The sequence below is a fragment of the Corvus moneduloides genome, chromosome 6, assembly GCF_009650955.1.
Source record: "Corvus moneduloides isolate bCorMon1 chromosome 6, bCorMon1.pri, whole genome shotgun sequence".
Classification (NCBI taxonomy): domain Eukaryota; kingdom Metazoa; phylum Chordata; class Aves; order Passeriformes; family Corvidae; genus Corvus; species Corvus moneduloides.
This window is the reverse complement of record NC_045481.1, coordinates 18,918,578-18,944,948: the sequence shown is the minus strand read 5'-3', so window position 1 is coordinate 18,944,948 and position 26,371 is coordinate 18,918,578. Positions and strand designations below refer to the sequence as shown.

At 35.8% G+C, this 26,371-nt stretch overlaps 1 protein-coding gene across 9 annotated transcripts in view; it reads left to right on the top strand.

The window, feature by feature from the left end:
• Positions 1-12,504, top strand: part of FLRT2 (fibronectin leucine rich transmembrane protein 2) — a 62,981-nt gene extending 50,477 nt beyond the window's left edge. For 7 of the 9 annotated variants that reach the window (XM_032110993.1, XM_032110996.1, XM_032110994.1 and 4 more), the window contains one exon: positions 2,743-10,134. In XM_032110993.1, the coding sequence (XP_031966884.1) occupies positions 3,152-5,137 (1,986 nt within the window). In that variant the 5' untranslated portion in view covers positions 2,743-3,151 and the 3' untranslated portion in view covers positions 5,138-10,134. Of the gene's footprint in view, positions 1-2,742 lie in introns of all 9 variants that reach the window. The other 2 variants (XM_032110999.1, XM_032110998.1) reach the window with 1 other exon arrangement.
• The last annotated feature ends 13,867 nt before the right edge of the window (positions 12,505-26,371 follow it).

The window sequence follows — 26,371 nt, the reverse complement described above, 5'->3', positions numbered from 1 at the left end:
CATCATGAGCCCTACTATAAGTTAGTATTAAGCAGTAGTAAAAGACTACTGAAGTAAAACCTTTCCCAAAAAAGTTATTTAAGTACCTTCAGTTTTATCTTTGCTCCCTCCTTCTTTACTTCTGCCTCACCACAGTCAACCCTGAAGTCATAAATATCTAGTTAGATATGTCCTCGTGCTCTTGCTTAGTACAATCAAAAGTAGTCCGTTGTACATATAAGCTGTACTGATTTTTATTGTATCAGTGTATTAAGGACTGATATCTAGAGTTTAGGATATTTGCACCAGTAAAAGGACTGCCTTTCTTACCATTACAAGGGAAGAAATCATTAAGAAAATTTTAACAGATTTCTAATAGTAAAATCCATGTAACAAGAAAAGGAGAGAAGCTCCAGAATCTAGTTAAGTGACTATGCAATCAAAGCTCTTTTTCCTAGAGTATCTAATGAGAGGTGCTGTGTGCTTGACTCAATTTGTTTGAATTGTTACTGAAATCTTTAATTTGGGTGCCACATTTACTTAGGTGAGAGGTGCACTGGCCAGAGTACTAGAATGAGGTGAATGCATAAATCAGTTTTAATATGACAGTCCCTTCTCAGGAGATTCCCTGCAAACCAGGAACTGCAGCTGCCTGTGGCTGCATGTTCTCAGCTGGGCTTTCTATTACACCCAGGAGTGAAATAAAACCGAATCAGGAACTGGACTTACAATCGGAAGCGAGCTTAGTGCAGGGTATTGGCTCTGTTAGGAGGTACAGGCTGTCTCTCTCTGATGATGATGGAAAAGTGACAGAACAATTGTTATTACCCTGTGTGGTCCCAAGCATCTCAGAGGAGGCTCTGCATATCCATTCTCATTTTAAAAGGAGAGTGTCATGATGGATCAGAGCACTATGATCTAGATGGGAGCCAGGCCATATTAAAGGCAGATAAACTGTCACACTTAGGCTCATGTTAGAATGTAATCCTGTTAAGAGTTTCTCTACAGTATCACGTCATCTGCCATAATTGAAAAGAAATCACTCTTGACTGAAATATGCCTGTGAGAGAGAAAACCATGAACAGTGGGGTACTTAATCTAACTGCTTCTATAAAAGGACAATACACTGCATAGGCTGTATTACAGTATTACATTTGCATTTGTACTGTATTACAGTATTACATATCTTTAAAATTTGAAGTCATAATGATTAACAGGATTTTTCAGGGTCTGACTTTTTATCTCCAGCTGTTTGAACCTTGTGGCTGATACCTGATGATGCTCTAAATAAATACAGTAGTCTGAAAGTGCAAAGTTGAAGTGTTATAAGAGTTTGACTCCTAAGGATGCTTTCTATACTGCCAGTCCATGGGATTCCCAAAAGTAGCATTTGGGACATGTTATAAACTGCACAGATGTATCAGAAGAACAAGGTTCTGTGTACAACCAAAGTAAATTTCTTTCTTAATGATCTAGATGGTTTTAAATTGCTTAAATAAAAATAAATATAAATATAATAATAATAATAAATACATAAACAGATAAGTGAGCACCATTTTGAAACAGAATACTTTTGTTCACTAAAATTGTATTTTCTTGAAATCCCAGCCAATGAGTTACGATCTGAATAAACAAAACCTGGAAAATTACTGTGCTTATGTCACTGCAATTGAAAACCCTAAGATCTGCACATGCTTTGTACTTGCCAAGGTTTATGTCCTTCATTAGGTCCAACTATGTATAATGCAGGGCTTTTTTTTTTTTAATCATTGGAAACAGCATAAGACAAGAAAACATCAAACAACACAGTACCTTTCATTGCATGCTTTAGAGAGCGGGAATATTTGGTTATAGATCTGAATAATAAATAGTAGCTGGGAACATAAAAAGCATGCTTACAGACTGAATTGTTTATGTAGCCATTCACAGATAACTGTGCAGCAAAATTAAAAGACGTATCTAACCTTTATGGTTTCAAAGGAAACGTTCTGAAAAACTGCCATAGTTTGAGCTGATCTCCTAAAACAATAATGTAGCAGATGTGAGCCGGTTTCATTTAGTGTAAAGCAAGTTCTGAAATCTATTGACAGCACAGTTCACATCAGAACCAATAACAAGACGATAGTTTTAGCAAATAAATGTCTTACAGCAGGATATCTTACATTTGTGGACTACCATACATATCATAAAAGACTCTCCTCATAAGCCTCTAATTCACTAAAGTGAGGTACAATAATCTGGCAGTGTGCATTAATTCGGACAATATATGAAATGGTATTACAGAAATAGAAGCAGAATATTCCAGAGTCTGGTAGGAAATGAAAAAAAACATAGAGTGTGATTAAATAATACAGCCCAGAGTCTACTCTGTCAGGCATCAGAGAAGAGCAGTCATTGAAGTCAGTGGCTCTGAAAAAGAAAAATAATTACCTGAGCAAAAAATTTCAGTTAAATAGTTTAGGTTTTGGGCTGTTTTTAGTTTTAGAATTTTAAACAGACTGTGAGAGGACAAAGAGAAGGTATAGTATGCAAATGAAAGTGATAGATCTGACCTTCAGTGAAGTCACTGCAAGTCCTTCAGTCATTGCAATGACTTTGCATTAAATCTATTTCAAGATTATTTAACAGTAATATTAAGATAATATTTAATATTAATGCCTTTTTGTCCCTTTTTCCCCCAGAAATCCATCAGCCTTAGAATAGTCTTCTGATGGGCTTGTTCTTCCCTATTAAACTTTCTCTTTTTTCTCTTTCCTTTTACAGGCAGGCCAGAACTGGCAGATAGCTGATATGAGGACTTTGCTGACTTCAGAAAGCTGACAGACACCAACAGACTTCAGTGAAATATCCCTCCAGGCACAGAGACTTTTGGTAGCTGTAAAGTAACCTGTTATTCATCTGCAAAGACATGGCTACTGATTCTTTCAGCACACATGGAGGAAGGCAACAAACTTTGTAACCCAGGCTAATAAGACTGTGTTTTCCTTTTCAAAAGTAGGAGGCAGGCCAGTTAGAAAAGGATTGTTTTATGCTTAGCCTCCAGGACTTTAACTCTGGCCTGAACACTGGACATAAATAGAAGCCAATTTAATGACCTGAGATTTTGTTACCTGTGCTTTATTATTGTAATCAGTTGTTAAACAATTTGGTACTTTATTTCTTTAAATTAGAAATGGGTTCGTGGACTAAAATGTGGCCCACAGATTGGGCTCTTCTCATGAAATCATGGCTTATCTTTTCCCTGGGGCTCTACATACAGGTCTCCAAAATTTTGGCCTGCCCAAAAGTGTGCCGCTGTGACCGAAACTTTGTCTACTGTAATGAGCGAAGCTTGACCTCAGTGCCTCTTGGGATACCAGAGGGTGTAACCGTCCTCTACCTCCATAATAACCAAATTAATAATGCTGGATTTCCTGCAGAGTTGCACAATGTCCAGTCTGTGCACACAGTCTACCTGTATGGCAACCAATTGGATGAATTCCCCATGAACCTGCCCAAGAATGTCAGGGTTCTCCACCTGCAGGAAAACAACATTCAGACCATTTCACGTGCTGCTCTTGCTCAGCTTTTGAAGCTGGAAGAACTGCACCTGGATGACAACTCCATCTCCACTGTTGGCGTTGAGGATGGGGCGTTCCAGGAAGCCATCAGCCTCAAGCTTCTGTTCTTGTCCAAGAATCACTTAAGCAGTGTGCCAGTAGGCCTTCCGCTGGACTTACAAGAACTTCGAGTAGATGAAAACCGAATTGCTGTCATTTCAGACCTGGCCTTCCAGAATCTTACAAGTCTGGAGCGCCTGATCGTGGATGGCAATCTCCTTACTAATAAAGGCATAGCTGAAGGCACCTTTAGCCACCTCTCCAAGCTCAAGGAATTCTCAATAGTTCGGAATTCACTGACTTACCCTCCTCCCGATCTTCCAGGTACACATCTGCTAAGACTTTATTTGCAGGACAACCAGATAACCCATATACCACTTACAGCCTTTTCAAACCTCCACAAACTGGAACGTCTTGATATTTCCAACAATCAACTTCGGATGTTGGCAAAGGGAGTATTTGATAATCTCCATAATCTGAGACAACTCACTGTAAGGAATAATCCTTGGTTATGTGACTGCAGCATTAAGTGGGTCACTGAATGGCTCAAATTTATTCCTGCTTCCATCAATGTACGGGGTTTTATGTGCCAGGGACCAGAGCAGGTCCGAGGTATGGCAGTCAGGGAGCTCAACATGAATATGTTGTCATGCCCCACCACCACCCCTGGTCTGCCACTAATCATCACCCCCGTCCCAGCTACAACCATGCCAACTACATTAGTTCCCAGCTCATCATTTCCCCCCTCAAGTAATAAATATAATCCTCTCACTCCCATCATAGCCACACTCCCCACTGTGCCTGTCAGAGAGGACAGAGAAAGGGTGACACCTCCTTTGTCTGAATGGATTCAGCTCTCCATCCATTTTGTCAATGACACTTGCATCCAAGTCAACTGGATGTCACTTTTTAGCGTGATGGCATATAAACTCACATGGGTTAAAATGGGCCATAGTCTGGTGGGAGGAATTGTTCATGAACGAATAATCAGTGGCGAGAAGCAGCAATCAAGCTTGGTAAATCTGGAGCCCAAATCCACTTATCGGATTTGTTTGGTTCCACTGGATACTTATAACAATTACCAAACTGGAGAAGACACTGTCTGTTCAGAAGCCACAACCAAGGCTTCCTTTTTGAATGGCAGCAACATCCCTTCCAGCCATGAACAGACAACTTCTCAGAACCTAGGCTCCCCATTTCTGCTGGCAGGGTTGATTGGGGGTGCAGTGATATTTGTCCTTGTGGTCTTGCTCAGCATTTTTTGCTGGCATATGCACAAAAAAGGTCGTTACACCTCCCAGAAGTGGAAATACAACCGCGGCCGTCGGAAAGATGACTACTGTGAGGCAGGGACCAAGAAGGACAACTCCATCCTGGAGATGACGGAAACCAGCTTCCAGATTGTCTCCTTAAATAATGATCAGCTCCTTAAAGGAGATTTCAGACTGCAGCCCATTTATACCCCAAACGGGGGCATTAACTACACAGACTGCCACATCCCCAACAACATGCGATACTGCAACAGCAATGTCTCAGACCTGGAGCACTGTCATACGTGATAGTGAGGGAAGATGGGGGTTTCCAGGACAAGGAGAAAAAACTCTAGAAAAAATAAGCCCCCCAACAACAATGAAAAAAATTACATTTGATAAATGTTAAACAGATGCATTTATGCATTTGAATACTCTGTAATTTATACGGTGTACTATATAATGGGATTTAAAAAAAGTGCTATCTTTTCTATTTCAAGTTAATTGCAAATGGTTTTGTAACTCTTTGCTTTTTAAATCTTTAAAAAATATTGCTGAGTACTGTACAGGGTTGTACAATAAGAACCCAATGTCATGGCAAAGGAAAGAATGACTCATTCTTCAAACATTAACCACTTTGCTGTCGAAGCTGTCTGAGGGATGTTAAGTTTCTACGTGTCCTGGAATACAGGAAAATAAGTGCATATTAAAACAGGGTCACTAGGAACAGACAAAAGCAATTCAGATAAAATGGGTACAACCCTTGTGACTTGAACCCAGCAACTGCTGTTGAGCTTCAAACAATTGGAAATACATCCATTCCTATTTGTCAGTTCTGCATTTCTCACCTCCAACTGAAAGCTGGAGTTCTGAGTGCTGCCAAAAACGCTACTTTCTTGTTTGATCAGTTTTCTCTCAATCCACTTGGAACAGGAAACATAGAAGGAGCTCAGTGTCAAACTCAAAGTGACCTTGATTTCTATTTGCAAAAGTTGCTCTGAAAATGTCCCCCAATACTAGATACTTTATCTTAGAAACTGTTCCTGCTTTTCCTTATAATTAAGAAGCTTTGGGCATTCTCTGACCATTCTATCTTCTCAGTGGGAGGTGAACGTTATGTAACAGAATGTGACAGAGAGCTGTCATTAAGTTGCACCTCTTTTTAATAGAGAAGCATTTGTTGACACAGCGTGTTCTGGTAAAACCAGAATGAGGGAAATTCTGAGTGCTCCCAGCTCTGCAGTATTCAAGTACAATTTCAAATCTAAAAGTGTGTATTGCTGAAAACATGGTGCAACATATAATGACAATGGAAAGGTTTTACTATTAGTTTGTATGGTTCAAGCTTTGTTTGACTTAAGGGTCTGAGTTATGTTCAGCATGGAGAAATAGGGAAAAAAAAGAAAAAAAAGAGAAAACAAACAAGAAACATATTATAAAAATTTATTTAGTCCTGGAAAGATCTCCAGGGCTATTATGAACTAAAATATTTTCAGTGGTGAACATCATGTACAGATTCTGGTGGGTTTTGTTTGTTTGTTTTGCTTTTTTTCCTCCCCAATTAAAGCATACAGATACTAACATTAGTTAAGCATTTGATTGACTGAGAAATTTTGAGAACACAAGTACATTGTGTCCCCCTGAATTACCCTTCTTTTACCTAAAGCATTTTCAAGTTTTCCATAATGATTTCTGCTTCACAAGCAGTAGGTGGGTTTAGAATTTGCTTTTTTATACCCTCAGAATCTTTAGCTGCAATACCTTCTCAGTCCTTGAGCTTTACATGCACGACACAAAACATCATGCTTGCATTAAAACCATAATGCAGCTCTCAAAATTACGTAATGGTTCAGCCAGCCTGAACTCAATGACTGTCAAGAATGGTGGTATTCTTGCCAGCTCAGTGGTGGAGTCTAATTCTTTGGGTTTTTTTCAGTTTGCTTTTTAATGTAGCTAATTTTCTCCTGAGCTTGGGGACAAACTAAAGTTCACATCACATTGGAAAAAAAAAAAACAACAGAAAAAAAATAGAGACGAAACTTCCCTGAGGTAGTAGGGAACTGAAGGGAGAACATTTTACAGTGACCACTTAGGGATAGACAGGAAGTTGCTGCATGTGAAGTAAAGGCCGAAGCACTTTCATGTTGGAATGCTTAGACTTTTCACTTTATGAAGCTCCTTATGCTGCAAGAGAGTGTTTTAGTCCTTTCTTTTGCTCATTTCACTCAGCCCATTCTTGAAACTCAGCAGTCTATAAGCATGTATTCCTTCAATTCAGATCACATGATAACACTCATTTTCTGCAATGACAAAATGAACCCAGTTATGATTGATGGCAAAGTACAACCATTTTATAAGGAACCACATCCTCCCACCAACATCTTTTAAAATCACGTTTTTAAATTCCGCTCTATATCCTACATATGTGCTATTTTCTTCAGCTATAGCAGGTATTCTAAGCAACCTGTTTGACTACTAGAATAGTTAAGTCACTAAAATTTTGTTGATTAAAAGTTTATCATATGATTTCAAATGGCATGATTCTAGGTAGAAATGTCTATGCCAAAGTGAGGTTTTTTTTCTGTGATCTATTTACTGAAGATGATGATGAGATCAATACTTTTGGGCTTTGGCTTTTAGTTTTGATGGGTTTTTGTTGCTTTTTTTTGTTTGTTTTGTTTTGCTTAACATATTGTAGGTGTCACAGCTCAAAAGACAATCAGCAAATAGTTGTGCTTCTGCATGCTTCTATTGCATGCTGGAGTTTTCTTGAAGTTAAGCAGAGCCAGAGATTCCCATTGGGTGTGGACATAGTATTTAATTTCAATGAAATAGCTGGTTGTACATTTAATTTCAAAAGGCCTCCTTTGAAACTACATGCTTACTAGTATTTTTTACTTCAATGACTGATGTAGGAGGAATCTTCTGTTCTAGACCTCAGTATACCATAGGCACCTTATTTGTAGCAATTGACTTATTCAGGGAGTTTGGCCTGTACTACAGGTGAGTGATCCACAAGCCCAACCTGATGACAACAAATCTGATTGCTTATCTAATAGGGTCAAAACAGAAGGCATTCACAAACTGTTCATTTTGATCTTGAATGGTGAAATATACATATACATATATACATATACATATATATATATATATATATATATATATATATATATATATATATAATATGTAGACTATTACTCGCTTACCTAAAAACCACAATGATATTAAAGATGGCATAGTTTATGTTTGTTTTCAGTATGAACAAAAATATATCTATTTTTATGGGATACTGTCAAAAGTTTCTTTACTATAAAGACTCTTCTGAAAAAAAACACAGCAAGTCCCTCATACAAAAATTTGTGGATAGAGCTGGGAATATTACCTAAAAAATTCAGAGGTGTAGTCAACTGAATATGTTTCATTTGAAGAATGTTTCTCCAAATTCTAATTGTTCCTTAGCTCCAAAACAGTTAATGTATTTCAACCTACAACAGAATTTGGGACTTCTCAAAGTGCCAGTCACACAAACATCTGAGATTTCATTTCAGGTCCCACCTAGATAAATACATAATGAGCAAATTTCACTAGGTAAAGTATTAAGAAAAAGTCGGTGTTAAAAATGGACAATGATCTTTTGACAGTGTAAAGTTTAAGATTAGTAGCTTTTTCCTTGGGCTTTGTAAAAACTGGGTGATCTTCACATAGGACAAATATCTGACCACATATAATAAGTAAAGGCTATAGAGCAGAAATGCCAAATATGTGTATATACAACTCACCCAAAATGTTCGCTTTTAAGTCCTGATTTGATCAAGTTCATTGGATCTAGGGAGAAATTATTTGTTTTCAGACAAAATCTCACCCATCTTCCATTGTATACAGCTAATAGTTACCATAGATGTGCAGAAAGATTGGTGAATAGAATAAAACAAGAGTTTAAGCGAAATTGCATTAAAGAAATATCACGACACTGCTGTTCCCAGTGCTTGCTTTCCTTCTGAAGATGTATTTATTTACAAACAGGTCCTTACTTTCATGGATTCTGTCACTTTAACAAGTGTTCCTTGCATGTGGCTTGCTGGCAGAAACAAACACCTGATTAATGCATGGACTTTGTGTTAACAGGTTCTTATTGGAACATTATTACTGAATTTCTTTATAAGAATATTTAGGGAATAATCTACTTTGAACTGAAAAGATATTAGCAGTTTTCCCTGTAAGCCAATAAAGGACTACAGTGAATGTCATGTAAAACAGACAAATGAAATGACATATGCTATTTGCTACTAAAGTATATTTTTTCTCTCAATCATTTTCTTTTTTCATGAGAGAAATTTTCTGAGTCTGAAAAATTTATTGATTTCAATTTTGCAAACAAAAAAACTTTATGCATATTGATATTATTGTTTTAAGGGTCTACATAAGGCACTTTACTAATGACATTGAAGTGAAAGTTCAGTCTCAGCTTTTGACAGTAAAGTGGTTAATTCCCATTGAATTCTACATTTATAGTACTTCCTCACCTTAAATTTAACATGGAGATTAAAGTTTTTCTTTAGAACATGAGAATAATGGTTTTACACATGACTTATCTTTACAGCTCAGTGGAAAAACAAAACAGAAGTGAGTGCCAAAACCAAAAGTTACTGGCTCTGAACCTCATCAAATCCTGCCTGATGCTCTCTTCTAAACACAGAGATAATCCTAGGAAGCTGATGATCACTCCTTCCCTGAACTCTATTGAACAGGGCACTTTGTATTCCAGATGATACTACAGGCAATATTGAAGCATTTGGCATTAAACTTTTGTACAGTAGAGAATATTTTGCTCTTTAAAAGGACACTGGCTAGTAGTCCATATGGAAAACTAGCACAGAAGAGATTTGGCAACCTTTTATTACACTGGGGCTCTGTGGAAATGTGCCTCATGAGAGCTGAATTCTGATCCTTTCAGAAACAGATAAGCTACTAAAAAAATTGTTATCATGAGTTGGTCCCAAATATCTGAAGATGATCTTTCATAAAATTGATTTTAACTGAGATATGCACACTTGATTCTGTTCTGTGTTTGGTATACTTTCTATCTTTAACATGGAAAAATAGATGGTTTGAAGTCTGCGTTATCTGTTTTCTGCAATCTGCCATGTTGCACGCATTGTTAACTTCAAAACCTCACTATACACTATATATTATCTTGTTGACATATTCAGTAAAGAGTTATTTAAAAAAATACAACAATCTTGCTGTATTTATATGAGCAAGTTAATTAAAATAAGGATGTGGGTATCTGAAAGGGACAAAAATTATCAATCTTTTGTACTTTCATTCATGGAGATATTTTCAGATTTCTACTGTCTGTTCAATCCTCTCTTCAGTTTCTAAAAGACAAGTATCATCTGTCTCTCGAAGAGTTAAATAATTTGTTACCTCAGTTTCTCAGATATAATCTTATCTTTAAAAGGTTATCTCTTTCTGATATGCATATAGAAAAGCAATATAAAATGAGAACAGACTGTACTCCAGTGTTTGCAATTAATAGGTACACTTAAGGAGCTACACATGTCTATAACAAATATATATATGTGGAAGCTGTGACTCATTATATGCATAGCCATTTGATAAATGCATTTGACATTCATCCATGACAATAATGAATCTGTCTTTTAACTATTATTATCTATTTAATCTGTTTGCTTGACATGAAATATGATTTTTTTTCCAATTCTCCCTTCAAAATTGTTCTTGAATTTTCAGAATGCACAACATTCATACATAAGCCTTAATAAATTTTTGTATAAAGCAAATCTTATACATAACATATGGTAATATATACTCTATATATAAAGAGATGCTTTGGCTACTTAGAAATGGAAATTAACCCTCTTCTACTTCCATATACAAGAACTAATTCTTTTTGCTTTACCAGAAAGTGAGATATTGAATATTGCTAGCTATGTTATTTCAAAGCTTAGAAATTTAATATTGCTGAGTTTACAGTTCCTCAACAAATTATCTTACTCTCTTTCTTAACCCCCGAAAATAATGTAAAATTACTGGGGGCTGGTCCAAGTCAACCTAGTCCTGCCCTTTTCCCCCTGTAATATGCTTCCCCTCATTTGATGTTTCTACTGAACCTGAGACCCTGGTAACTAAACCTACTTGCTTTACCATAGGAAGGTGGACAATATAGATAATGAAAGTGACAAATACTTGCAATCAGTTATGTCTTTCTGACAATGAAGGCATGATCATTTTCAATTGACAATATTTTCTGTCACAAAGAGTCGACAATGACTGACTTCATCAGGTAATCTTTTAATAACCCAAAGTTATTTATTGTAGTAAAGATAAAACTTTATTTTTAATACTTTTAAGCTCAATTATCTGGAGTTGTTCATACACATGTGCAATTGTGTATAAATTTCTGGTGTACAGAGGATTTAGCTACAAGGATCTCCCGAAGAAAGCACATGGAGGAGTATTTGTCATTATTGTTCAGTCAAAAATTTTTAATATTTCACTTTAAAAAGAGTTCTTCCATTGAAGTGGAGTTATGGAACCACATGGAGAAACTGCATTCCACCATTAAAGTATGAAACAAATATTTCAATTAAAATTCTGCCTGAAATGCCACTGTCAACAAAGGCAGAAACTAAAATTCACTAAAATACTTCCATTACACAGAGAGAGAGAGACTTGGTGAATTTTTAGCAATAATTTTCATTTCTAAAACAAATTAATACATTTTTAATGGTGAAATCCTGACCCCACTGATTTCAGCTATAAATCACAATAATATATAACAGAACAATTAGTAAACGCATGCAATATGACACATGGTGTAACGTCACACTATGTATCTCCAAATAAAGTACATCAACTGAGTAAGGCAGTAGGCCTACATCTCTCTTATGAAAAGCTGGGAAAGCTGTGAAATAGACTGTACAGAAAATGATGGGGGAGATAAGTATGTACTGAGCAACACTGGTCAATATAAAGCCATGGAAAATAAGGACATTTAAAACACAAATGGGACACTGAGCATAGCAAGAACCTTCTTTTTCACATAAACACATGCTTTTTTGCTTATAACTCCATATTATGGCTAAGTTGTGACTGAAAAAAAAAATGCATGTATGAATATTAAGAGTTTATAGAATAGTTACATTTTGGTGGGGGCATCTTATACCGAATGAGAGACTTGACTTTGTTCAGTGTGTCTATTATTTACCTTCTCCACATAGAAAGGAGTTGGCTGAAGAACAAAAGTCATGTTGATAACACTATCCTGTTTTACTAAGCATAGAATGCCCTGAAGAATTAAGACAGTATATAAATTATTATGCAAAAATCCAACTCAGATATCCATGGGTGTTTACAGCTTTAACACCCTCTGGGCAAGAAGCCTCCGTGCTAAATTACTAGCACTAAGCGGGACAAAACAATTCTGGTAAAGCACAGTTGCCAGAAAGATTCTGTGAAAAAATGGTGTATTTCTTGAGTGAAATCAATAGTTCCACTCCTATAAACTTTGAACAGGTGACCACATAGATAAATCAAATTCTTTCTGATGATTACTGGAACAATGTGTCCAAACATGGAATAATATAATTTTCCTACTTCAAAAATACCAGCTTGTGATGACGGAAAGCAGATTTTGTTCTGTGAAGATGAAATGCAGCAATAATGATGGACAGAACATAGAGATATTCCTTTTTAATGACATTTTATGGACATGATAAAATACATACGCATATGCTATACACATATATTTGTGATATAATTTTAAAATTCCTTTACAGTTTTCAGACTCTTCAGATGAAATCCACTCCTAACACGTGCAATATTCCAAAATATTTAACTCTTCATAAATATCTGTAATCTCTTTAAATGAGTAGTTACAGAAAGTGCATAGTGTTAGCTCAAAGATTTAGCTGTAGTAAAAAAAAAGGAAAGAGAAAGGAAAGAAGAAAGGAAAAAAAGGAAAGCAGGGCACTGGCATGTGTTTGCAAGTGAGGACTGCAGAAGCAAGGCACGAAAATTATTTAATTTTCAAGAAAACACTACACCTGACAAAAAGCACATAATGAGTTGTCAAAGATATATTACTTAGAAAAATAAGTGGAAATGTAAGGGGAGATATGCCATATCATAATAGTTATTATAATAGTATGCAGTTAAGTACTTTATGCAATTAAAAAAAAAAAGTTCATAAAAGTATTGAAGCTTTTCATATTTCCCATCCCTAGTGAGCATATATTCTATTTTCAGTTCACAAGAAAGGAGTTTAGACGGCTTTTTACTTACATCTTCATTGCAGATTAGTTTTGAAGCCAGTGTTTCCTTTTTTTTTTCATGATGTTTATTGGAAGCTTTTGCACGCACAGATTTATTTTATCAACTATGAAGATTTTGAGGAATAGTCTACTTTATGTGCAGTACTTGCTTTCATGAGAAACAAGTAGCAAGTGTATGTGTAGAGCTTTCTGATTTTGTTTTGGTTTTCCTTTTTATAATTTAACTTTACAAAAATGGAGCAAATTTGAAGTAGAGCAAATATTAACTATTTTCTGCTGTAATTACAGCAGTGGTAAGACTGTATTCTTTCTAACAGAAAAAAATTTAAGAATACTGAGTTAACAAAAATTATCTTAAAGAATTTTGATATCAATTTTCAGTTGAATTATTTTTCAACCTTTAGTTACAATAGTCATGCTGGGAATTTGAGTTGGAAACACTGAGTAAACTCAGGTTTGTGGTTATAGGAACTTTGGGTTCATAGGTTCAGTTTTACAGATTATTAGTAGTACCCGCACAAAGAGAAGGAAACAAAGGTTTCTTCTTCCTTAGGTATCAGATTCCTTTTTGTAGTGATCAAGGAGGAAAGACAGCTACTTCACAGAGATCTCCCTCAAGAAACAAGCTGTCCAGAACAGAAGGAAAATACCTGCAGTCATGGCATTGATGACTATGGAAGCTGGCAGAAGTAGAGCTGAATCATACCGTGAGGGATGTAGCAAATTACAGGTGTTCTGCATCATTATATAGGACCTTTGGTTTGTCCAGGACCCTACTAAGGTATCTTCACTGAGGTTCATGCTCTTGGAGGGCTTGTGTCAAAAGGCAAAACCCATGCCCATAAAAGCCAGGAAGGATCTGGGTTTTACTTTGTTTTGCCAGTCTTTAATTGCTCTTTTGTGTAAGTTCTGGAGTGCCAGCTACACGACAATGTTCAAGAGGCACAAGGTGGGTTTGAAAGGTCACATTTTCGACGACTCTCCTTTAATCAAGGCAAATATTAGTAAGGTCCTTGCAGGCAAAATTCCAATCCACAGCAGATGTGATCATTATGTTAGCCATCAGATCAGACACTAGTTTAGATGTCTATTCCTTTTCTCCCTTATTTCCTGTCAAATTAATTTTCTTAAAAACTAAAACTAAGCAGTTTGTACTATGGCTTATTTGTCACAACATAAGGAAAAGGTTTCTACAAAACAATTATACCTTCAAGCTGTGATGATTACCCAGTAAAGCTAAGCTACAGAAATACTGCCAATTCAGTGAAACATTTGTCATAAAGTAATTATCTTCTACTGTGATATCAATTCAGCTTATATCCAGTCTATGAAAAATCCAAACACACCAATCTCACAATTTCCATTGCTTTTGCCTCATTTCTTCTATGTCACATCAACCTTCTCTAGAATGACTGGTTTAGAGGACAGATTGCTGCTTGATGCCTCATATGGTTATCTAAGTGTTTACATTTAAGATTAAAACAAGAAAAACAAAGCTCTTTTCTCATTGCCTGCATTTTTGGTCTGCTCTAGTAGTAATTTACTCTGTATCTGTCCACTGCACTATTGGTTTATCACCATTTTACACATATATAAGACACACACACACATGCACAATCATACTGTATTTATATGGTTTATGTTTATGTATATTAAAATACTCAAATATACAAATATATTATGCATATCTGTAGTATAAATATGGATTGATCTACGTTGAGTCCATTACGGATCTTTTGCTCTGGTTTTATGCAGCAATTCAGTTCCACCTGAGCTTGTACAAGACAGTAAAGGTATAGAATAGCATGAATGTTTTTTGAAGAACTGTAATGTCAGTATTGGTAATGGGTATGTTCTCAATAATGTATGTGCTTTGACAGCCTATGCACTAAAATCTGAAAATTACAGAGAAGATTATCACAGCTCCTGGAAGTAGATAGTGTGTGCCTTTTGGAATACACTTTGGAATGCACAAAGCACATTTGAGGAATCAGTTTACAGCAGGACTGTTCTGTGTGGTCACTAAATAAAGTGTAGACAGAGGACAATGAGGGAAAAGGTAGTATAATGCTGAAACCCAGTATGAACAAGAAGGGGACAATTCAGATATTTCTACATCATTAGCATTACAGTTGACATTCTGTGTAATTTTTTTCTCTGTGGTCTACGTTTCTTTCCCTGTACTTGACAGTTTTTCCTTGTCATAGTGATGCCATGAAGATTTTTGCCTTTTCTTTTATACCCCTGTTATACCTTTTACAACTTCTGTATTCCTAGTGCTTTTTGCCTACATTCTTGGACTTGTTTGTCAAGCTAAGAGACTAAACATTTCAGAAGCTTCCTAGCTAGGGATCAGTGTGCCCCAGACCCCAAGGTCCTCTCCAGAACATATTCTGTAAACCAAGATAGAACCATCCAGGGGAAGGTTCCTTGGGGAGGGGGGGGGGCTCACTTGAGCCTCTCATTGGGGAATCTTTGATAGATATGCTAATTAGTAAAACCTATAATGTTATACCCAATGTTGGGGAGAGGGAGAGAGACACAGGGACACAGACACAGGGAGACACAGAGACAGAGGGGACAGAGATAGACTCGGCGGGGTGCATCTCGATGCATATGACCTGGATGTGTACACCTAAGGATCCTTAAAATAAATACCAAGGTAAAATCCCTTTTCCCCTTCTAACCGTGTGTGACTCTTGATTTTAAGACCAGGAAAAGGCATCAGTTGCTGGCGACCACGAAGGAACTCGAATCCTCAATCTTCTGGCATCAATAGGAACTGTCTTTTAACTCACTCTTCACCTTCTGCTTCATGAAAAACCTGATTTTTTTATACAGGATTTTTGTGAAATGCCTCAAAATGAGCTCATGTTATACATGACCAAAACATTTGTGTGCAGCAGCCCAAATGGACAGTGTTCATTGCCATTCATCCTCCTCAAGTCATTATCTGAGATGAGCCACACAGCCGGTGTGCTATTACAAGAAAACTTAGAAATTTGCTGTGTTTTCTTTCAGTGTTTCATTTTGGAGCAATAGCAAATGAACTGATACATGTATTGAAGCTCCTTCTAGTTTACGAAGTTCCAGGAACAGGCTACTGTGAACTTCAAAGCTGTTTTAGTATTTGGATCAGGGGTGGAGACAGAGAGATGGATTTGAAAGATAGAAATTCTGCCAATAAAAAAATGTCTTTTAAATAAATATGGGCCAAAATATAAGAGACCTAGGGTTCAGACCTAGGGTATATTGTGGTAAATATAAAGATGCAAAAATTTCTTCTATTTTTTCTCAATTTGTGGGATTCAATTAGGGTTGCTGCTTATTTTAAGTGACTAAATTAGTACACCATTATTAAATTTTTGCCTGGGTTGAGAAAAATTCTTTGTTTCATGCATTTTCCAACTATTTATTTCTTTTAATTTTGAATTTACTTTTTCAATTTTCTGACCCAAAGGAACTAATTTGCTGCTAAGTTGCAGCAAATTTGAAAAGCTGCATGCTTGTCAGTTAAAACAAAATATCACAGTAGACATTCTTCCACCTTGCTATAGAAGATAAATTGTTTAGAGAAATATGAAAGCCCCAATAATCCAGCAAACAGTTTGATCAGGAGAAAAAATTTATCAGTGTTTGAAAGACTGATGTTAATTTGAGGTAGTAAAGAAATTCACTGTCAGATGAATGCTTTCTCTGCATTAATTCTAAAAGATGACATGTACTCATTTCAATTTAGATTTAGATAGCTGATGAAGGATAAGGGAAATAACTATAGCAAATAACAAAGTTGAGTAAAACACTAACAGCATTAGCTTAATGCAGAGTTTTGAACTTCCTCAGGTTAGAATTTCCTCTTGCTGTAAAATACAGTTGTATTTTCTAATGAACACTATGACCTTCAAAACTTTATGATCAGGATATTTCTCATAATTATTCAAAAATTGTGTTTCAGAAGCTATCCTTCAGAAAGATCTAATAGCCATGCTAAATACTCTGTGTTTTGACTGCTTCCAGCCCTGACAGTTCTTTGGTAATGCTCTGTTGGATTTGCTTCCACGTTTTTTCCTTTTGTTTTTCCTACTTGACTACCCTGGCTGGAGACAATCACTTGAAGTATAAGCCATATTTTGACATGTGCAGGTTTTTCTCAGGGCAGCCGGGCAAGAGGGAAGAGGCAAACTAGGACAGATCCTTTCAGTTCTCTGATGGTGACCCACAAGCAGTTTGCCACGCAGTGTCACCTGCACAGCTGACACAGAGCCCTCAGCAGGTGCTGCAAAGGGGAGGATGACAGCAGTGTGCTGGACAGTCATCGTGCCTGACACCTGTCCTCAGCATCACCTGCCATGTGCTTCTGCAACTTTCAATCCAGCACACGTGCACCAGCAAATAGATCCCTGCTGAATGACCTCTAGCGTCTTTATGAGACTGTTGATCATGAATGGCACAGAGGGGGCTGGGATCTGCTCTGTGAGTGTTAGCGCCGTATTTTCCAGTTTCCTTTCACCAGCTACATGCGCTACATTCTTGAAAAAGTATTAGAACCATAAATTAAACTGACAAAACTGAAAGCTTTTGTAACTTATGGCAAATTCAAAGTTAATGCTAAAGGTTCTAGTTTTGCATATTATATAAGAACTTATATTAATATTTTTAATAGGGTATCCACATCCTTAAAGAGTATTTGGATGTGTCTCTTTATAAAAAAGATTAACAAAATGTAAATTGTATGGGAATTTAAAAGGACTGGAATAATCTGTGGATCCTGTTACAGTCTTCTTCATAGTGAATTATTCTAACTGTTTCAAGTTTTGGAATGTATCCTGAAGTATATATTTTTAACCAAAAACCTTATAAAAAAACTGTCAGATTAGAATAATTTATGTAGGAGGCCATCTATGTCATTTATGATTTCTTCTGTAGATCCACATATAAATTTCTAACCTTCAGTGTCATCTAGTGCATAGAAAATACAAATTCTGACACCAAAATGCTAATGATCCTGAGTCCGCATACCTGTTGATTCTTGCCTATAATGGGAAAAATTATACATCCTTTACAAACCTGGAGATAAGCACGGGGTAAAAGCTAGGCATTTTTATTTCACAATATGCAGCTGTGCTGAAAAGCAGTAGATTTACCTAGAGGCATTTCAGTATAAGATAAGAAACTGCTTTACTATTTTGAGAGTTTTCCCTAATATATGGACTCCACAGGAATTCAATAACAATATACAGAATACAATAGAATTATATCATCACGATATCCACACTTCTGCTTAAAAACATTACAGGTAAAAAAGGAAACAATGATTGTATGTAAAGCCTGGAGTACATTATTAGTATTTCTGAAAAGTTTAATCAGAGAGATAGACAACATCTGACTATAACAGAAAATTAAGAAAATAAGAAGCATAAAGAAAGGATACCACCATTATTTAAAAAAAACCCAAACCAAACCATATTTTTTAAAAAGCAGAACAATCCTCAATAGCAATACAGTTAGAAGTGTATCACACATTTCCTAGCTGCTAAAGGTTTTGTTGTACCTTTCACTGTCCTTTGGTATCCTTCCAGCTGTTATGATACCATGTGGTAAATCACTAGCACCCAAATGATTTCACAGGGAAGATTATGATGAAATTTTTGTTTCCTTCTTCACTTTAGGATCTGCTGGGGTAATTATTTCTTTTTTAAATGGTCTTTTACACACTGTTTCTTCTTCATTGCTGTGCAAGTCCACAGTACATTCAAATTTACTACATGTGATGCACTTGTCATACTCCCAAACCCCAATTTTGTTCAGGTCTGCATGTCTTTAACTAGCTGTTGATGAGTTGTTAATAGACATGGGATCTCTGACGGCAGGCTGTGACTCAGCTCTTATCCCACACCACTATTCCTCTATACTGCTTCCATTGCTTTCTCTTCTCAAGCACTCTGCCAACACACTAGCCCTGTAACTCTCTACATGTTGTCATTATATTAGAGTCAGAAAGATCTCATTTTATATAGAACAACTACTTTTTACAACCATATATTAAAATGGTTATATCACAAGAAGACAAGACATGTTAAAACCAATTAAATATGGTTATCCAGTTATGAGAGAAAAATACTGTTACAGCTAAACTAGGTCAAAGCAAAGTTCCAGGCAGATCAAGAAAATGTCGTACAAAGTAAGTTTGGCAAACCATAGTCCTGAGGCCTCATAAACTCACTACAAAGCCTGTGGCCTATTTCTAGCAATGAAAATACTGTAATGCTGAGCTACAGTCTAGGACACATAGTGCGCATGTTAAAAATGCTGCAATAAAGTCCCTGTACATGCTCTGAACCCTAGTTTAGAGTCTAGTACCAGCACAATTGTAAGAAAGAATCTACTAAAGATTAGAAAGCATTATCTTAGCTGTAGGAGTACCTACAAAGTTGTTTAAAGTGTTTAAAAACACAAAAGTGGTTTAAAAAAGTTGGGTTTTGTTTTCTACTACTACAGCATTACAATTTAAGGTTTATGATTTAGTCTAAACAAATCCTTTTGAAAGGCAATGTACTCTGGGAACCCATGACAAAGTAAGTAATAGTTTCTGCAGTGATTCTGCAACCTTAACTTAGTGAAAATCTGTTTCTGAGAAGTCTTTACAAGCTGTCAATTCCACTTTAGAAGACACTATCCTTCTCGGTGTGATGGTTGGCTTCTCTAATGAGATTACACTTCTTATAAGACCTTCCTAAAGTCTTATTCTCTTCCTCTGGCTTATTTTTCTTGTCTGAGCAGATTCTGAATCATTAATCTTACCAACATTTAAAGTAATTGATTAATTAAGTCTTATATTGAGATATTGCTCTCTAAGTTAAAAATGTAGGGAATTATTGTTTAATCTGAAGTGGTTATATATTCCAGACCACTCAATACTTCCCTAAGAAGCATACATTTATGTGGTTGTATGTTAGCTGCCGATTGCTTGCTCATCTAAAGAGATAAGGATCAGAAATCTGGTTTAAAGTTAAATGCATTACTAGACAGATATTAAAGGAACATCATATTCAAAAGAGATGTTTTAGTCTATTGTATAGGGTACCTTCCATATTTTTATTACTTAAATAGAATCCTTATTAGGGTTCCCAAAATGTCCTGATTTCTTTTTTTCTTGTTTTTTGAAAGACAATCTTTCCATTACCTCTTTCTTGTTTTGTGAACATCTGATTATATCTTGTCTGTCTTACAGAATAATGTGTCTACTTGATGCATTTTAAAATTTGTAATAGGATGATAGGGTTTTTTTTAATTTAATTAAAGGTTATCAGATGGTTAAATCAACTTACCTTTAGAAAAATAGAAAAACTTCCTCTCTTAAAGGAGGAAAACCCAGTCTCAAAAGGAAACATTATGATTTCATTATTGCTACGCATTTTCAGTTTTTGGCTGTTAAATAAAACATCGCTGCATAGATAGTGCTGAAATGAATAAACCTCTATAATTTTGTTAGAGCTAATATAACTGAAGGCATATTTGTACTTCAGCTGTAAATATCTGTATATTTAATTTTGAAAAAAAATGCTAAAGAAAGAAAAGCCAATATAAATTGATTGAAAAACCTACTGGTGTTGCTTACATTCCTCAAATGATCAAATGAAACAATTTGAAGTTGTTTTCAAAACAGGTTTTTGGTATAGCAAAAGCAAACTCCTGAATACTCTTCTTTCCTTCTGATCATTGCTCAGCTGGATGTCCTACGTATGTCTTTTTTCTTTTATTCTTGAATGTCACTTGTTTTTCCATCCCAAATATGACACAAAAGTAGTTCATTTAAGCCGGCAGAATTTTGTTTTTAGCTAGTGGAAGAATGTGTTTCAGTCACACTTCTGTGCCTTTCCCATCCATCCAAATACAGCTATAAACAACATTAGATAACTTTGTCAGTTTACCCAGCAAAATTTTTTTATGGTTTATTTTCTCAAGCTTTGCTTGGTCTTAAGTATTCCTCAACCATGTTTCTGAGTCTAAATGTTAGCTACTTTAACTGTTTTGTTTTTCCTAAAGAAAAGGTCTGTTTATTAACAATTTTTTTCTTTTTGATGCATTCATAATTTCCCCTACGCTTACTGTTTACACAGTTTATAAGTAGAACACGTAGTACTCCAAGTATAGAGAAGTACTACAAGTCTGTATCTGTTTTTCTTCTTACTCCTATTTATTCCCTGTCCCATTTGTTTTGTCACTTCTTTTAATTAAATCTAATTCTGTAGAATCTTTAAGTGAACCTATAACAGAATTTTTCCCCAAAACGTATCGTGACTTGCTGAAAAGCACAAGTTCCCAGACAGGGTTCTTCCTTCACAATAAAATCCTTGCATGAACAAATGATGAAACCGATGTGGTATGAATTTATTTACTATGTCCCATATTCTTCTCCACTCTTTTCTCCCCTCTTTTTCCATGTCCACTTCCACTTTGTCCCTACATTTAGTTCAGTGTCACCTCTAGTGTAATATCTCTGTTGTGCTTAAACAGCTCTTCTAGGTCTTTCCATGTTATTTACCACCAATTAAATATGAGTCCAGCTGGTTAATAGCCAAAAGCTGCCATCAGTGACTGAGCGAAAGTAGTGATAAAGTGACGTAGTGATAAGCCAGTGCAGGTCTGTGGACAGACCAACTGGTTGAGTTTTATCTAGCTTTCCCTGAGAATGGGCATTTACAGTCTTTGTAATCTACCTCGCCACCATTTTTCACACATTTTCAAGCATCTGGCTGATTGTGATATCTCTTATTTTACTACTTCCTTAAAAACAACCAAAAACATTAAAAGCAGGCAAACAAAACAACACAAACAGGTGTGACTGACAATCTGACATGCAGACAGGGGACATAAAATGTTTGTGTTCTACATAAAACAATCAGAAATGGTTAAGTGATGCTGCAAGAAAATCATCTCAGAAATTACCCTAGACCAGCTGAGTAGGGAATAACAGGGTATTGCTATGATAAAAGAGCTAGAAAATCAAACAAATTACATTTAGAGCTGTGTTTACAGCAGTGCCACATATTAGAAAAATCAGGGTGATTGCATAAGCCTCACTTAGGGACAGAGTCTGAAAATTTTAAAAACAGAAAGGATAAGAAGAATAAAAGCAGAAAAGAGGATGTAATTAACCCAGTGCATCACTTTGTTCTTCTGTTAAAGCATTAGTGAATGGACAGCATTTGTGAAAGCTTCTTTGCGTTTAAAAAGATGTCTTTGCAAAGAAATTTTATAGCCTGTAATTTGGCATAAGTTAAGCTAAACAGATGTGTCCCAAATGATAAGATTTAAACATAGATTTTAATTAACCTGTGTGTTGAGGGGCCTCTCAATAGAGGTTTGATTTGAGGCTTTACTCTAAGTTTGTTTATTATACTATATGGTGTAATACAGCATTGAATGCAAGCCCATTTTCTGCACTTCAGAATATGTTTACTTTTTTGTTTTCTAATTCAGTTAAACTTGAAAATAATAGAAGCATTTTTAATGAAGTAAAAACAAATAACTATGTTAAATTTTTAGAATTTCTAAGGAACTAAATTGTATATTTGCCGTAGCACATTAGGAGGCTTGGAGCACCTTGATCTGGGATGGAATGGGCTGATTCAGTGAAACATTACCAAGTTTATAAATTAAAAAAGCTATGAATCAAGACATCAAATATCAAGCTTTATTATAAAAATAATAAAAATTTTAAAAATATATATTTTGTCTGAACTTTTTTTTTCTTTTGTTGTGGAATATTTGGTAATCAGACAGATTTTCAAGCCTTTTTGCACAGTTTTAAATTTGAAAAAAAGAATTATATTAATTATATACTTTTGTTTGGTTCTAATTTTAAAAGATGGCAAAACACAATATAGCCAGTTATGCCACTGATGATAAAATCAAAAGAATTATAAACCCAAACAATTTTCAGAAGAGAATACAATACTGGTTTTCTTTTAAATGAGAACTCATTTCACTGAAGGAAAGCCTAGAAATGTGGAGAAAAAGTAAATTCTGGTCTCAAAGGACATATATGAATTTCAGCACTTTGATGCATCTTAAATTAAAGGGAATGCTGAAACTTTTAATTTACATCAATACGCAGAAATATCTAAGAAAATTTTTAAAAAAAAAAATCAATCCAACAACAACATCTTTTGATTCTGGCCTTACTTCAGTGTCCTACTTTCACAGCTTTATTGGTTCCTACAGTTAGTAAGGTGAATATCATATTTATTTTGACAGAAAATATTTTTGTAGTAAAGTTCTAATAAGACAATTAGTAACAAGAGTAGGCTCCTATGTCATGCCTCCAATATTCACTCTCCTCAGCATGGTTTCACAGTCCAAAGAATTTTCTTAGTCGTTGATTTTTGCTTTTCATATTTTTTCCCAATCCACTGTGCCTTTTGCCTGGGGACTAGAAAGACATTTGGTCTGGTGGCCCAAGTGATTAACTATGAATGCATCAGATGTTCTTCTAACAACCAAGTTCTAGTTTTTCAAAGACTGCATTCAGTTCTATGTATTCTTTGTCGCTACTTCTGTAAATGACTGCTACAATGATAAACACAGCATCTCTCTAGCTGGATTCTGAACCATAAATTTGGCACTGGACAGACAAGGAGACAATATCTTGATCTTCAAAACTGTCTTTGGTGAATGAAGATTTGAACATTTTGAGCACAGGCTGACAATATAAACTTATCAAACCCAATGAAAGTTTAGTTGACATGGGTGAATCAGTTGAAAGTTACAACCAGATTATTTGTCTTGAAAAAAGAAAATAGATGAAAAGCTGCCATTCTTCTCAGCCATTGCCAAGTCATATGGAAAATGCATTTTTAAAATATTCTTGCTGTGTCTCAAAGACTACATAATTTTGCCTCAATCTTTATTTTTAATGTTTAAATTCCCTGACTTCATATTACTGGCAGCAACTTCGTCTGATAGAATCTTCATCATAGCCTGCAATTTTATTAGAAACATTTTTCTACTGATTATGCAAAATGTGCCCTGGTAGAAAGAGACACCTCCCAGAGTAGAATTATGTTCTTGAAAGAGCCTTTTTTCATTGTTGGTGAGTATCTCACAGAAGAGGGCTTTGGGATGCCTCTTCTTTCCTACAAACCATGTTTATAACCTCTTTACTTCTCTAACAGACTTTCAAATTATTGTTGTGCATTACTTGTTGTAAAGCCTGACTGTGTCACTTCCTGTCATAGTAAGTAGATTCATTAACCTCTTCATTTCCTCAAAGGCTTCTCTCTCAAGAACTTTGCATCTTAAAGTAGTTTTAAGTAAGTACCTTAAAGTAAGGTAGGACTAAGACCTCCACTTCAAAAGAATTATTGAAACAATTCTGGCTGCACGACATTTTCCAGGCCCTTTGGCCTTTGGTCATATATTATTATGTCAGATGTAACATGCATTTTAAATCACCACATAACACTCTGAGTATGTGAAGGTCCTCATTTAATCTAGTGCTGCTTCACAAGAAGTGTCCACTGAGATCTTAAGATTTATATTTTATCTCTCTGTATGGGTGTATAAACTCATGAACCACACAGATTCCTGAAGTACCTTGTAGTAGCCAGGAGCAAATACTGCCATTGCAATCTTTTTGGTTGCATATATTTCAATTTAGCCTTAAGCACTTTTAATGAAAATGTCTATTACATAATTTATTTCTGGATAAAATAAGAGACAAATGTCATCATTTTATAATTCTTTAATAGACCATAAAAATTGTTTTTTTCCATTGCTATCTGAAAGGGCAAAGAACTTGTTTGAAGATATTAGGTAGCAAAATTTCTTGCTAAGATTAGAGACGGTATTTCTCTCCACCTAGCGTGATTCATAAGGGTACTCATAATGATGATGGAGACCATCAAAATGCCAGCTGAACCATCTGAGAGAGTAGCTTAGTGGGGCTTTCCTGGAAGCAAATATTATTTTCAGATTTGGAGTCTGGTTACAGAAGCTGCAGCAGTGCTTACTTCGCCATGCCTGCTAGCATGAAGTATAATAATTTTTTAAGTGAGTATCAAAATATTCTAACTGTAAAATAATTTGGTGTGTCTAAGAATCTATAGGTCTGTCTCTGACAAAGCCTCTCATCTTTGTAATACCTCTCTGTATAGAAAAAATTTTCCATGAGCCATCTCTGTTTTATGCCTGCAATGGCACATTAAGACGAGATCTACCTAGACTTTCTTTTCTGACACATAAAATCTTCTTGTGGTGTGTGCTGGTGCATTACCTCCCTCCTCAAGGCTGCGCTATGGTATTTGATCTCCATAGCATAACTACTCTGACTTTCCAGTATTTGTGTCAGTGAGTGGATCATAGTCCCTACCTATTCCTGGCTTGCTGGCAGTAGCATCTCTATCTGTGTTGTCATCCACAATTTCTCTGGTTTAAGCCGTTCAGTGTTTATTATGGAAGAGAGGTCATAATTTCAGTCAGTGTGCGTGCAAATAAGGAGTATCTCCCACTAGTGAGAGTCTCCTCACACTTTTTACTCGAAGATAATTTTTTTGGTTTTCCCCAGCCAACTCCTCCAATTGGATTGTCCTCACAGCACTTCCAATTCCTCATGATGTATTCCTGGACTATAAGAGCTTTTGTCTGTTCTAGCTTTTTATTGTCCCTGACAGCCCTATAGTCTACGTCTATATTCTCAACAGACATATTATGTCTTGTTTAGCTGTCATCAAAAGCAACCAGATTTTTCTCTCTGTGCAGCTATGGCTCTGGGTGTGACCATTCTCTTGGGTAAAGGATACCTTAGTCACTCAGAGGATTTTTTATTTTGCAAATTCCCTGTTTTATCTTATCCTGCAAAAACATACTGGGTGAACCTTCTGCTTTTTCTCTTGCCTTTTCAGCAATGTGAGCATCTCTCCTTGACAGTACCTTCAAAACTCTTATTCATGCTTGTTTAATAGACTAAGATTCAAGTGATCGGGCAGTAGGAACAGAAAACACCTTGGCTGCAGCACTCTTGAACAATTCCTTTGGGACCTTCAGGTCTTAGTTGTCCTGCTCACTATAGTGACACACTGTTACTACTGAAAAAATCTTTCTTTTTTTCTTTCTTAATCTCCTGATATAGCCTCTTTTCCATGCAGCTTAAAGAATAGATTTTTTAGCTTTCGAATTTCTTGCATCAATATTTAGGGAAGATATGAACTTGATAAAAATTCAATTTCAAGGATCACCACATCTG